Raw genomic sequence first — 14,933 nt, 5'->3', positions numbered from 1 at the left:
GTCCCTAACAACAACAACAACAACAACAACAACAACAACAACAACAACAACAGCAAACCTCACAGAACGTTATAGATGATGGATCTGACACTAGACATGATATTCCTGGTGCCACAGCCTCTCCTGGAAACTCTCTGTTAATGTACTGTTTCCAGCTATTTTTGGATTATGTTCAGCAATATTTTGTTTATATATGATATCAATGTTATTGTTTGATGATTTTCACATTGTGTTGGATTACCTTTGTTTGAGGATGAGAACAAATGTGATCTAGAAACCCAGACTTTCACAGAATATCCCCATACCATACTCTTTCTCCTGTGTTAAGTACAGACAATCACATATGCATAAATGGGCTTCAACTGGTTACAAAAGCTTCCTCTTATGTAAGCACCTATAACCATACTCTTCGATTGTAAACCACAAGGGTATCTGGATCAGAAGACAGTCCGTTAAGATCCATTATTAGTGGGGCCAAGAGCTCTGATGGCTTCGTCCACAGGGAGCAGAGCTACCAACCCAGAAACCATACCTCGCTGGTGGTTCGATTCCCATGATAGCTTCTTGGGAGAAAGAGGGACAATCTCCTGCTGTGTTACGTATGGTCTTGGCAACCCGCTGGAGGGTCAGCTCGGAACTGGTTCTGACTCAGCAGCAACGGGCTGGTTTCTCATTAAGAGGCAAGGCAGTGTGATGGGTTTCAGGGCTTCATCACCCACCACTCTCAGGCTTAAAGCTACACTGCCTGTAGTTTAATATTTTTAAAAATAATTTTAATGAACATTTACAGAGAATTTGGATTTCCATTCATTCATTGCTGTACTTCTCTACCCGCCCAGCCCTCTCCCCCTGCCCCCTAGTTCGCTCCTCTCTTTCAAAAGTAAAAGAAACACTTCCTCCCTGGTATACAATCCCCCCGCACCCCTCCTGCCGCCCCAAGTACATTCCACTATGCAACCTTAATTGTGGACTCTTGTGTGTAGTTTAATTTTGACAAGTGAAATTTAGTATTTCTGAGGAGGCTAATTTCCTTAAATTCTCCTTTTTTTTTTTTTTTTTTTAAATTTCTTAGCCCTGAGTTGTGATCAAGCCTCTGGATCCTAGCCCCTTTGTCTGGCAGAAAAAAGAAAACCAAAGAGAAAAATGGAGAAAAAGAAATTTATGAAACTTCTAACTTAGGGTGGCGTACATTCAGAAAAACCAAGGATACAAGTGAAGTTTAAGAAAGACCAGAAAAGATCAAGAAGAAAAATATGTGCATACTTTTCATTCTAAGTTCTTCAATATCATTTATAATTCGTAGAACTTCGCCTTATGGGCACTTCTGAGGGAAGCAATATGTGGCGAGACAGTGATGAGGTGAAGGGTGTTCTTCCACACTCTCTGTGTGTGTGTGTGTGTGTGTGTGTGCGCGCGCGTGCATGCTTTTATGTGAATGCGACACAAGAAAAGTTGAGCCTCTGTCAGTAAGTTTTCTTTGAACTAACAGTCCATACAATGTCCATTTCCTACTGCATCAAATGGAACACACACACACACACACACACACACACACACACACACACACTGTTGTTAGGTGCTGTCAAATTGACTGTAACTGACACATAAATATAAAATATATGTTACATTTACACGCAGAGTAAAGGAGATTCCATAAAAGCGAAAAATTTCATTTATATAGAGCTTAATATGGTACCCACTACATGAGAAAATTTGGGTGGTGAATGCTTGATGGAGGAACCAGAACAGAACTTTTAATTCCAGGTTTAAGTCACAGAGAATAAAGTAACTTATGTTAACATGAACATTGGTGGAGTATACGAACCCAGTGGAACATCTGGGACCTCTTCATCTCTTATCTTGCAGTAATTACCTTCACATCGTGAGTTTAAAAAAAGGATTCCATTGCATGACTGCAAACTGTGAGGTGTCTTCAGATCTTCTTTGTGCTGGGTCAGCAGAACTTAACAAACAGCTTGAAATCTGGTGGGTCACCTCTGGTTCAGCCCCTGGACCTCACCATATGGGAAAGCAAATGTAGCTGTGCCTAGCTCATGGGAAGCCAGCCAGTCTTAGGGGAGAGAGTGGGCCTGGAGGAAGAATGGTCTTGGAAAGTCTTCTAAGGCCATAACAGTGTTCTTCTCAGGGCCTGCACCCTCCTGGTAACATGCCCGGAACACCTTGGCTGCATCTTGTCTGAGATAGACTTGTTTGTGCTTTTGACAGCCCAGGGTCTAGTCAATAATCTTCACTAGAGTCAGATTTCAAAGGCATTGATTCTTCTTTGGTCTTTTCTCCTTTGCCCAACTTTCACATGCATTTGAAGCAAATGAAAATACCATGGTTTTTGAAAATATATGACAAATGAAGCTTAGGAAAGGTTATTAAGCCAATGGTACTATCATCTATCAAGGAGTTAATATTCAAATCAGGTCTCTACAACTCAGTTACTGAGGCTCCACAATGAGTTGCTGCCTCACAGTTTAGCAGAAGAGGCGCTTTCTCTCCTCAGCAGGTTTGGTGATGCGCTGTGGTTACATGGCCATGTCTCTGGGATCACAGATGAGGGGTGATTATCGATGACTTCCAGGTTTGTGGAGCATTTCATGGTGGGAGGGGTTCTAAGCATGTGTATCAGGTCTATTTTAGAGAAAAACTGAGGCATTTACGTGCAAAGCCCTCCTTCCTGGAGGCATCTCCTGCCTTCGCTCACCTTTCTGAAGGGCGGTTAGTGTGGCCAAGGCTCACAAACCAGGCTCGCTAGACAGAGATCTTAATTCCAGAAAACACTCACGCTTTCCATTTCTTTCAGCTGGCTTGCGCTTTGTTGAAGATGTGGAGTGTAACCGGCTACTCTTCGTGGCTTTGAGAGAAACGATGGTGGAGCAGTGGGTGAAATGTGGGCTGCTGACTGAAAGGTGATGTTGGAGTCACGTCCACTCCTGTAAAAATGTACTGCCTCGGAGACCCTCGGGGCCATCTGCTGTGTCCTCGCTGGGGCTGACCTGATGGCCATGGGGGTGAGGTCTGTGACTGCTCCACTGGACATGCTGAAATGAAATCCTGGGGCGATGATAAGTTGAATACACGTTGGCTCCTTTTCACTATAGTATACATCTAAGTATTCTTTCATTTGCTACAAATGGCTTTCATTACTTACGTAATTCAGAAAAGATCTTGGGATAAATGTTTAAACAGCAAATCTCAGTATTATTAGTAAACAGACACTGAACTGGAGGCAGAATGTGCAGTAAAGGACTGACGCAGAGCCCATTCTTTGCCTGCTTGACCGTGATGGACCCCGGATGGCCATTTCCAGGGGCCGCCCCCTTTCTGAATGGCCTCTTTGCACTTGTCGTTCTGGGACATTGGAGCTATGGCCCTTTCCTTGAAGACAATGTGTCCTCTGTGTAATCAGCTGGGCGGAGTGCTGAGTCTGCAGGCTTAATGACACACGTGCCGACAGTAGAGGGCAGTGGACCGTTTAGGGTTTGCACTGGAATATCCATCTGTGGCAGAGTTCCAGGGCCTCACCACAACAACCTGCATACCTGTCACCCCTGATGAAAGCGGGGAGTTGTTCAGCGCTGGATCAGCCACAGAAGACAGCATGTCTGCATGTGTGTCTGTGTATGCAATGTCCACACACACACACACACACACACACACACACACGTAGTCAGGTGCTGTCAAGTTGACTTTCACTCACAGCGTCTGCATATACAACCCACAGAACCTGGCTTCACCCTGCACCCTCCTCCCACTTCCCGCTCTGCGTAAACCCTGTCACGTCAGTCCATGTCCCTGAGCTCTCTCTCCTTTGTTGACTCTTTACAATTCCTAGTGCTCGAGCGGAAGTCTAATCGTCTTAAATATACACACATGAAAACACGTGACTGAACTTGTCAGGGACTGTCAAAGGTGAGGACAGAGTCCCACGGTCCTGCCCGCGGGACCTCTCCTGTTCCATTCTCAGCCCCCCTGGCATCACTAAAATTTGCTACGAGCCTGGGTTCCGGTAGATGGAGGGGAGAGATAGAGTCCCTGGGCTAGACGTGAAGTCAGGGTCTGCGCACAGCTGAGACACTCCTAAAGCCAGCAGAGCTGCCCTCTGGACACGGCAGGGGCTCCCTGTCCTCCAAACATGAAGAGGCAGGTAGACGGTCAGGCTGGAGCCCAGGTCATCGGAGCCCCCAGGCTGGTGCCCAGGTCATCGGAGGCCCCAGGCTGGCACCCAGGTCATTGGGAGCACGTGCTCCCTCTAGAGTTCAAGCAGTGAATGACAGCAATGGACACAGTGACCTGGGGAGGGGTTTACTCACTACACAGATCAGAGGGGATCTGTTCTCACGCCAAGGACGCTTTCATGACTCTAGAACACGTGCCACTTAGGAGTGATTCCCAACCTATACAACTTCAAACGTATAAAATTACGTCTACATTAGCATCCGAGAATAAAGAATATAGAAATAAATGTGAAAAAAAAAAACCACCCAAAAAAACTTCCCTCCCTCACGGGCCTCAGGTCAGAGGCGGGTGAGAGGCGGACACTGGTCTTCTCCTTGGTGTCTGGAGGGAATGAGGTCCTCTCTCTATTTCTTTTGGTTCAGTAATTCTGTTCTGCCGTGATTCCATGAGGGCATGCGCCCCAATAAGGAGCCACTGTCAAAGCTCCTTATCTTTTGCTTATTTGATTGCCTCAAAAGAAAAAATGGAAAATAAAATAAATAACAATGTCAATGCATCACTAACAAGTATTATTTACATCGATACATATCTGTCCATTGATCAAATGGTCTGTCCATGGACTAACATATGTGACACATGGGAGACATTAGTGGTTCAGTAGGAGGTCTGGTGTCTCTGGGGGTTTAGCATTAGGCTGGTATCTGAAAGACTGACAGGTGTAATCTACCAGCTGGCTCCATGGGAGAAAGGTGTGGCTGTCTACACCTGCAGCAGTCACAGCACAGGAAACCCTGGGAGGCGGCTCTGCTCTGTCCTACAAGGACCATGACTCAATGGCAGGAAATCTGATTTTTCTGGGAGGATCATGGTTCATTGGTAGCATGCTTGCCTTCCATGAGGGAGACGTGGGTTCAATTCCCAGGAAAGCACCTTATAAACATTCACCACCCACCTGTCGATGGAAGCGTGTGTGTTGCTGTGATGTGAGGTTTTAGTGAAGCTTCAAGACTCAACTCACGTGACGTAGGAAGAGAAGCCTGGTGAACTACTCCTGAAAGTCAGCCAGTGAAAACACAATGGGTTACCACCATCGGATCTGAAATCCATCCTGGGGACAATCCAGGCTCGGATCATTTTGCCACGCTGTGCATGGGGTCGGTGAGAGTCAGTACTGCCTTGATGATGTTTATCAACCACACACATTTAACCACATCTGTGAGAAAAATACCTATACAAGATCTAACCACACACATACGATGCGACCGTATCGCATGTAAGGTTGTTATGACTTGGAGCTAATGCATAGCTGACCCTCCAGCGTGTTTTCAGAGGCAGTAAGTCATGAGAGGAGACTGTTCACTCTCCTACTGTGGAGCAGTTGGTGGATTTGAACTTTCTGCCTTTGGGTTTGCAGCACAGCTCCTTACCACTAGGTCGCTAGGGCTCCCTCATACATATAACACAACCATGAACATATGATACAACCGCAGACAAATACAACCATGTTGTTGTTGTTATGTGCCTTCGAGTCACTTGCGACTCATAGCGACCCTATGTACAAGAGCCCTAAACTCCGTTCTGTCCTGTGCCAGTCGCACCGTCTCCAATACAGCCATCCTGATTACCCCAGTCACTGAATCAATCCACCTCATAGAGGGCCTTCCCCTCCTGCGCTGTCCATCCACCCTCCCAAGCATGATGTCCTTCTCCAAGGACCAGTCACTCCTCATATGTCCAAAGTATGTTAGACAGAGCCTCAGAATCCTTGCCTCCAAGGAGCCGCCCAGTTTAACCCTTTCCAGGATGAATCTGTTTGTTTTCCTAGCAGTCCATGGTATTTTCAATACTCTTCTCTAGCACCACAGCTCAAAGGCATCAATTCTTCTTCTATCCTCCGTGGTCATTGTCCAACTCTCTGATGCATATCAAGTGATTGCGAAGACCATGGCTTGTATCAGATGCACCTTAGTCTCCAGAGAGACACCATTGCTCTTCAGTACTTTAGAGAGGTCCCTAACAGCAGACTTTCCAATGGCAATACGTCTTTTAGTTTCCTGGCTACTGGTGCCAAGAGTTTTGATTGTAGAGCCAAGCAAACTAAAGCTGTGAACAATCTCAGTCTCTTCACCATCCATCCTGATGCTGCCAATTGGTCCACAGACATATATAAATATGACATGACCACATACATGCAGTACAACTGCACACATACAACCATATACATATGATAGGATCCCATACAAAAGACATAACTACACACATAGAGTGTAACTACATAGACATGGTACAAACACACACACACACACACACACACACTGTAACCACATACACACGATACAGCCACATACCTATGACAGGATCACATGCATAGGACATAACCACACATACGGTATAAACACACATGTGATACAACTCCACACAGAGAAGACAACCACATACACCTGGTGTAACTGCCCGCAGACCATGTAAGCACATACAGGTGCCACAGCCACACCTATACTAGAGATAACAACAGGAGGCACACCCCAGATGATAACACTCCAAGAATGAGCACAAATCTTCCAGAGACCACATCTAGGAGGTGCTGGGGGGGCAGTTCTACTCTGTCCTGCAGGGTCCCCATGAATCTGCATCAGTGGGTCAAGGGAGGCTGCCCACCACATCTTCCTCCTGAGGAGAAGAGGGTGTTTTCAAACTGCCCACTCTCCTGTAGGCGGCCGAGCATGAAATCACTGCACCACCAGGGCTCCTTCCTGAACTGATAGTGGATCTTTTTAAGGAAGACCAGATGCTCACAAAGGAATGCCCGGTAAAACACAGCGGGAAGCAGATCCTGCCTGCAGCCACTCTTTGCTTCTGAGGAGGTATTTTCATGCCAGTTCCCGAGCGAGGTTGAATTTGCCGCCCACATTACCAAGGTTTTGGGAATATATATTTACCATTAGTGCATGAAATGAGAGCTTTAAAAAGAGTCACTGTCAGTCTCAGGGCTCCCCCTGTGGCCCATGGCAGGTGATAATGGAAATGGAGGGAAAACGAGGTCTGCAAAGGGGAAGCATCTCGTGGGGACACCCGGTCCCCAGAAAGGGCTTGAGTGGAGGTGTGGGCAGAGTCGAGCCCCTTACCTTGTAAACTGTAGATCTCTCCAACGCTGTTCTGGCGTGTGATGTGATGCCAGTACGCACTCCGGGGCAGAGAGATGGACTTGGATAACGTCATGGGCTCAGTCAAGCTTGTCTGAAGCTGGAAAGCAAAGAACAAGTGCTGCGCATCACGTAAACGGAAAGGCCCACTTTAGTGCTGCAGATTAAATGTGGGTGACATGACAGAACGTGCTACTGATAACTGCACCACTATCCCTGGTATGAATAATGTTTAAAGAAACAAAGTCATGACATAGCAATATGAAATGAACACAACCTATTTTAAACAACCTATTTTAAAGAATTTATTAATAAGGTACGTTTGGAAGGTAAGATCCAAACTTAATTCCAAAGGTGACGCTGCTCAATAGAAAACGAGGCAATAAACAATTGTATCCTACAAGCAACTTTACTTGCTTTTCTGGGGATAAGAATGATCTCAGGGTCTTTTTAAAAGATACAAATCCTTGTCCATTGCATGTCAATGTTGGGGTGTTCTTCTAGAGATAGGGGAGGCCACTGGCTATTCATATTTCATCAGATATTAAAGAGAGCCCCTCAGGACCAGGCAGGGTTCTCCTGTTGCACAGAGGGCTGTTAGGAGTAGAAGCCAACACAGTGACACCTGTTGTGCAGTGCTGTTGAGTTGAATGCAACTCATGGTGGGTGATCCTATGAACAACAGGGGTGAACCCTGTCCCACCCTGTGCCGTCCTCACAGTTTCTCACACACTCACGAGCAACAGTAATTCTGTGTCAGGCATTGTGGAAGCTTCACCTGATGCGGGGACAGTGATATTTGCTCATTGACCAGGAGCAGAAAGATGATGTCCTCTTTCAAGACAAAACTGGGGCAGGCTGGCTAGCAGTCGCTGTATAAAATCAGGAAGTCCCCCAACGCAACCTCCCGGTTTGTGGCAATAATCTCCTAGGTGGGCAGCAGCCCTGGGGCCGCTCCCCAGCATCCCCACCGGTGGGAACAGGGGACTCACAACACCGGCTGTGCAGAACGTAATCGAGAGACACGGGTCTCTGAGCTGGGCGCCTGGTGCCTTCTGCCAACACGCCGGAGACTGGCAGGCACTGGGCTGCGGGTGCAGGATCTTTCCTGCTTCTGCTAATCTCTCGGTTGTCTCTGATCTTCCTACCTTGAAGTGAACTTCTCTTATTAAATCGCCTGTATTGAACTACCCAGCGTGAATCCTACTTACCCAAGCAGATCCTGACAGATACAAAGGGCCATCTCATTACGCCCCAGATGTATTCAATACGTCCCCACTGGAAGACTTCTGAGCTGTTTCTGCTCTTTTTATGCTTGTTGATTTCACAGTGATTAATACAACCAGCAAATCCCAGGTTTCAAGGATTTCTGGAGGAACACTAGGGAATCTCTTTTGTGTTGTGCAAGCAGGATTATGACTAGTTTTCAGGCTTATCCATTTTTCCATCATTATTTGCCATGTACATATTTTTTCATAGATAATACATGGAATTATTTTAGATTTAAAAAAGATTTTTGCTTTCGAAATAAGTCCTATCTCTGCTTCAATTTAAATATTTGAGGTTTTCTTTAATGTTCCTATATATTTTCTTTTAGAGAGATTTATATGCTTATTTAAAATATACATATTCTTCAGTGTTTTCTTTATTAGGACAGTTCCCATTATTTCTTCCTCTGACTTGTCTTAAATTGGGTTCTTGTCCTTTTCTTACTGTTTCAAGTTGAACATTTCCACTAAACCCTCATTTATCGATTGACGAAAGCAACTGCTTTGATGACCACTTTGTGCACAGCCCACAAGCTGGGATAAAAAGAATTTTCTTACACATCATAAATTGACATAAGAGCCAGCTCTGATGGCCTAGTGGTAAGAAGCTGCATTGTGATCCCCAAAGCACACAGTTCAAATCCGCTAGCTGCTCTGTGGGAGACAGGTGGACACTCTCTTTCCACGTGATCTATTTACACATGTTCTAGTTCTAGCCGATCGCCCCAAGGCCCATCCTCACTTCCACCTTTCTCTCCTGACTCTTCCAAATAAAACACTGACAATGTTCCTTCATGTTCTTTCCAGCAAGCCTGAGCTTAGTATAGTGCAAATACAACTTTAATATGCATTGGGAAACAGACAAATAAACCCTCTAATTGTATTCACTGTATTGTGATCTGGGACAGAACCACAGTATCTTCAAGGTAAGGGGAGCTGTCCTCGTTGGAATCACCAAGAAAGGGTGTGGAAAGTAGAGGCACTATGCTCAGAGTTAAGCACAGAACCCAAACAGTTAGATGGTAACTGGCCAGCTCGGCAGGTGGGAGGCAGAGGAGAAACAGGTGAGTGATTTCTGTAGCAGAGTTTCTCACTCTCTCCCTCTCTCTGTCTCTGTGTGTGTGCATGTGTATTATAAAAATCGGAAAGGATGGTCCTCGTTTGGTGTAGCTGTCTTCCCAGTATGATAGAGACAAGACGGACCTGGGCTGTGAAAACCATTGTAAACAAGCAGCCCGTGAGCAAAGAGCACGTGAATGGGAAATGCGGTGTTAGGAAACATTTGTGGGTCATAAAAACATGTAGTGCTGCTTAGCAAGGAAATATAGATACAAGTGTGCTCCGAATTGAAGGTGTTTTGTTTTATTTGCTCCTAAAGAGAGCTCATGAAACCAGAGAAGTGTACAGGGAGAGAGGCAGGCCCTGGAGACGTGAAGCCAGCCAAGCCTGCGATGCAAGGCTTCACGGAAACATTTTTTGAAGCTGAGAGCTTATGGGTGACTGGCTTCTCACAGCCTGCATTTAATCTGCAATAGGGGACACCTCACACTTCACTTCCATTTCCTTCATGAGAACTGGAGAGGTATCGGGAGACTTCTTGATGAATTCCTACTGGATAAATAAAATAGGGTTTACATACAATTTTATGAGAGTTGCCTGGTGCCATTTAAAATTGGACTTTGTAAAAGACTATTGTCATGAAAGCTGTACAGAATGGGTGCTATTATTATATGGCTGACACTGCGGCCTGTACTTGTACAGTGTCAACAAACCGGATTTGTGAGTCATGTCGGAGAGTATTACCAGCTTCTACGGTGATATCTGGAGCACCATACTCATTTACAGTTAGCAATGCTTTCAAGAAAATAAATATATACACACTCTGTAAGTAAATGTGTTTACAGAGCTGTTTGTATTCAAGGATATGATGGACACAAAGGAAACACTCCATTCCACGTTGTTGTTGTTTGGTGCCATGTAGACAGCTCTGGCTCTCAAGACTCTCTGCACAATGAAGGCAAAGCCCTGCCTGATCCTGCATTAGCCTCACAGTCTCTGCTGGGCTTATGCCCATTTCTGCAGTCACTGTGTCCATCTAGAGCCTTGGAGGTCTTCTTGCCCCCTGAGGGCTCTTCACTTTCCCAAACATGATGCCCTTTTCTTGGGACTGGTCCGGCTGGATAGCGCGGCTCAACTCCGTGAGCTGATGTCTCCACTTCCTCTCTCCTATAGAGCACTCTGGCCCTGTTTCTTCCAAGGCTGATGTGTTTGTTCTTCCGGCATTCCATGACCGAACCTGCATGGATTCCGTAGAAGTTAGTTGTAAAGCAAAGTCTTGCTCTCTTTGGATTTCCAAATATGTTGCTATCTAGAGGCAGCAGGAAGTTTATATAATGACTTTCCAATGTCTATGTCTAATGGCTATTTCCCAGTGGTACTCACTTAAATAGAAAGCAAAGGTGTCGCTGTGAGGACTGAGGTGCATCTGACTGAAGACGCGGTGTTTCCAATCATCTTACAGGCTTGAGGGAGTTTGTCAATAAATAAGGAATGCAGAAGAAGTGATGATTTTAAGTCACGGTGTTGGAGAAGTATCTCAAGTTTACCATGGACGTGCAGAAGAACCATCTCGTCTGTCTTGAAGAAGAACGGCCAGGATGCAGCTTGGAAGTCAAGATGCCGAGATCCCACCTCCATAGTCTGAACATGTATGTTACCAGCAGGACTTGAGGACATCCTGAACTCGGGAAGATGGATGCCTGGGGACACGGAGACCCCCGAGGACACCATGTCCACCAACAATGGAAGGAGACCAGGACCGTCCACCAGAGACTTTCTGGGAAAGGGAGTGGGTTCGTCTGGGGCTCTGAATTCAGACCTGTAGTTTCCTAAACTGCTAGAGAAGACACCTCTGTCTGTCGTGGTATTTCTGCTACAGCAGCATCGGAGATCCAAAACTCTGTGCCTGAAGAAACGCCAAACTGCTTTCCTTCCAGACTGTTTGAAAAGACTGAACACAGACACCCCGCATGACCCAGCTATTTCACTACTAGGAATATACCCCAAGGAAATTAGAACTGAATCAAAAACAAGAGATTTGTACACCAATGCTCACAGCAGTGATATTCACCATTGCAAGAATATGGAAACAGCCCAAATGTCCAACCACAACTGAATTAATCAAAACTGTGATACACTCACAAAATGAAATACTAGGCAATACTTAGGAGCAACAATTTAGAAAACATACTACATAACTCGGGAGAGACTGAGAGCTGAGTGAACTAACTCAGTCTCATAAGGACAAATACAGCATAAGACCATTATTATAAAGATAGAAGGACAACTAGTAAAATGTGTTTGGGAAGCCAAGGTGGGAAGGGGTGGGAGCAGAGGGCAGGGGCGAAACCACAGGGTTACACAGTTTGGTAGGTGGAGGAGAGGGGGGTTCAAATCCACCAGCTGCTTGTGGGAGAAGGATGAGTAATCTCCACTGGGGCAGTTTACTGCCTCTGAAAACTCACCCTGAGGGTCAGCCATGGGTTGGCCCCAACTCAACGGTACACAACAAAAACAGCAGCCTAGTGGTAAGAAACTGCACTGCAATCCCCAAAACATGCAGTTGGAATCCACCAGCTGCTCTGCAGTGAAGAACGGGCAGTCTCCTGTGTGATTAAATGCCTCTGAAAACCCGCTGGAGGGTCAGCTGTGGGTTGGTTCTGACTTGACAGCAGTTAGCAGTCTATTTAGAGAGCGCTGGCGCCCTAGTGGTGAGAAGCTGCACTGCAGCCTCGAAGTCACGCAGTTCAAATCCACACCTGCTCCGCCGAGGATGGGCAATCTCTTCCCAGGCAATTTACGGCCTCTGAAAACCTGCTGCAGAGTCATCGGCCAGGAGTTGGTTCTGACCCGAAATGACAGAACCAACAAAAGAGTGTTTAAGAGAGCTGTAAAAATGTAAGACAAAATTATTACAGGTCATTTGAGGTGTTTTCTTCCATGATGACTTTAGTGAATACACAACCTCAACAGGATAAATCGTATTGATTTGAGATCACATAGGTGTGTCAGTGACGTGGCTTAGGTGAATAGTTTTGTTCACCAAGAAAGTCAAAGCTCACCCAGATAACACAGGCACATGTAAGAAAACCTGAATCAATTCCCTGGGTAATACAGTCCCAAGAACTCTGTTGGGTCTATGGACAATAAGGAACTTTCTGAAATGGGAAGAAGTATTGTAGTGGTGCCATCTGTTTAAATATTTATCTTTAATAACATCTGCAAATATTTGAGTATTAACAATCTCTTAGAAATAGTTCTAGGGTGAAACATATTATCATGTTTACGTCCTCCACTCGCCCCAAACACAAGACTCTAGGAAGGGCTTACACTACAAGAAAACATCTAGATGACTGAAGGTCATAATTCGTCCTTCTACCAGGACCGCTTTCGGATTCTCACGTGGATGCCAGAGTGAGGACAGAAGCTTTCCATCTGAGTGTAAGTGGGGAAAAGGCATTCTCATCCTGCAGAACTTATTCTTTACAGAGGCAGAAATGGGGAGTTTTCAACAGGTCAATAAACACCAATAAAAACCCAAATGTGTAACTTAGATTGATTCCAGCTTATAGTAACTTGATATGTCAGAGGACAGTTTGCTGTTATGTGCTGTTGTGTTGCTTGAGACTCATAGAGACCCTATGTACAAAGTTCTTGAATCCTGCTCTAGCTTAAGCCAAACTGAATGTCTCTGACACACCTACACCCATTACACTAGTCACTGAGTCATTCCATCTCATCCAGGGTCTTTCTCTTCTGTGCTGTCCCACCACCCTTCCAAGCATGAAGTCCCTCTCCAAGGACTGGTCCCTCCTTGCAACATGACCAAAGTATGTCAGACAGAGCTTCAGGATCCTTGCCTCCAAGGAGCAGCCTGGTTTCAACCTCTTCAGGATGAACTTGTATGTTCTCCTGGTAGTCCATGGTATTCAATATTCTTCTCCAGCACCACAACACAATGGCATCAACTCTTCTTCTACCATCCTTGGTCATTGTACAGCTTTCTGATGCATAGCAAGTAAATCCATGGCCTGGATCAGGTGCACCTTAGTCTCTAGACTGACATCATTGCTTTTCAGTACTCTGGAGAGGTCCTTGATAGCCAATTTTCCTAATGCAATTAATCTTTTGATATTCTGGCTGCTGGTATCAGGAGTGTTGACTATGGAGCCAAGCAAGCGGAAGCTATTAAAAGTCTCACTCTCTTCACCATCTATCATGATGTTGTCAATCGGCCCAGTGGTTAGAGTCTTTGTTTTCTTGATGTTGAGCTTCAATATTCAAGGCTGCACTTCTTGACCTTCTGCAGCAAATGCCTCAGATTCTCTTCAATTTCAGCAAGCAAGGTTGTGTCATCCGTATAACGGAGCTTGTTGATGAGTCTTCCTCCAATCCTGATGCCACATTTCTCTTCATAGAGCCCAGTCTCCTGGATGATCTGTTTTGCATATAGAATGAAAAAGTATGGATATAGGCTGCATCCCTGGTCTACAACTTTCCTGATTTTGAACTGTGCAGTGTTTCCTTGCTCTGTTCTGACGACTGTCTCCAGGTCCAAGTACAGGTTTTGTATAAGCACAATCAAGTGTTCTGGGACTCCCATTCTTCTCAGAGTTAGCCGCAGTTTGTTGTGATCCACACATTCAAATATACCTTTGCATAGTCAATGAATCACAGAGAGATATTTCTCTGCTACTCCCTGCTTTCAGCTAATATCCATCTAACACTGGTGATCATATCCTTAATGCCTCAGCCTCTTCTAAACCCAACATGCACATCTGGCAGTTCTCTGTTGATGTGCTGTTCCAGTCATTTTTGGATAATTTTCAGCAGGATCTTGCTTGCATATGAGGAGGGTCTAAGAGGCTGTAAATACTTATGAAAGCAGGAAGTCACATCTTTGTCCTGCGGGGCAGCTGCTGATCTCAAACCACTGACCTTTGGGTTAGTAACTTCAGTACTTCACAAAAAGGCTCCACCCAGGAGCTGACTTCCCAAGATACTCAGAGATTTAGATATTAAGGTGGCTCCACTGTCTTAATACGAACAAGTCTATGTGGTTTTTAAATTATTATGTTATTCAATATTTTTATATTGATGTAATATTCATCTGATTAAATTAACTGTATTAAGTTACAGAAAACGTATAATATTTTAAAGAGGAAAAGAAAAACAAGATTATCTTGCTCTGGGAGGTATAAACTATCTGATCCCTCTTGAAAAAAAAAAAACCCACACCAAAACCCAAGATGCTTAATGCTCTTTGTTACGTTCT

At 45.1% G+C, this 14,933-nt stretch overlaps 1 protein-coding gene across 1 annotated transcript in view; it reads right to left on the bottom strand.

Annotated features, from left to right (window-relative positions):
* Window positions 1–14,933, bottom strand: part of DOK6 (docking protein 6) — a 297,299-nt gene that overhangs the window by 43,696 nt on the left and 238,670 nt on the right. Inside the window, exon 7 of the mRNA XM_006892744.1 lies at window positions 7,314–7,431. Within this exon, the coding sequence (XP_006892806.1) occupies window positions 7,314–7,431 (118 nt within the window). The remainder of the gene's footprint in view (window positions 1–7,313; window positions 7,432–14,933) is intronic.

This window comes from Elephantulus edwardii, unplaced genomic scaffold (genome assembly GCF_000299155.1).
Source record: "Elephantulus edwardii isolate Elephantulus edwardi_28Jun2011 unplaced genomic scaffold, EleEdw1.0 scaffold00118, whole genome shotgun sequence".
NCBI lineage: Eukaryota > Metazoa > Chordata > Mammalia > Macroscelidea > Macroscelididae > Elephantulus > Elephantulus edwardii.
Note: the sequence above shows the minus strand (reverse complement) of the source record. Positions and strands in the feature narration are given on the sequence as shown.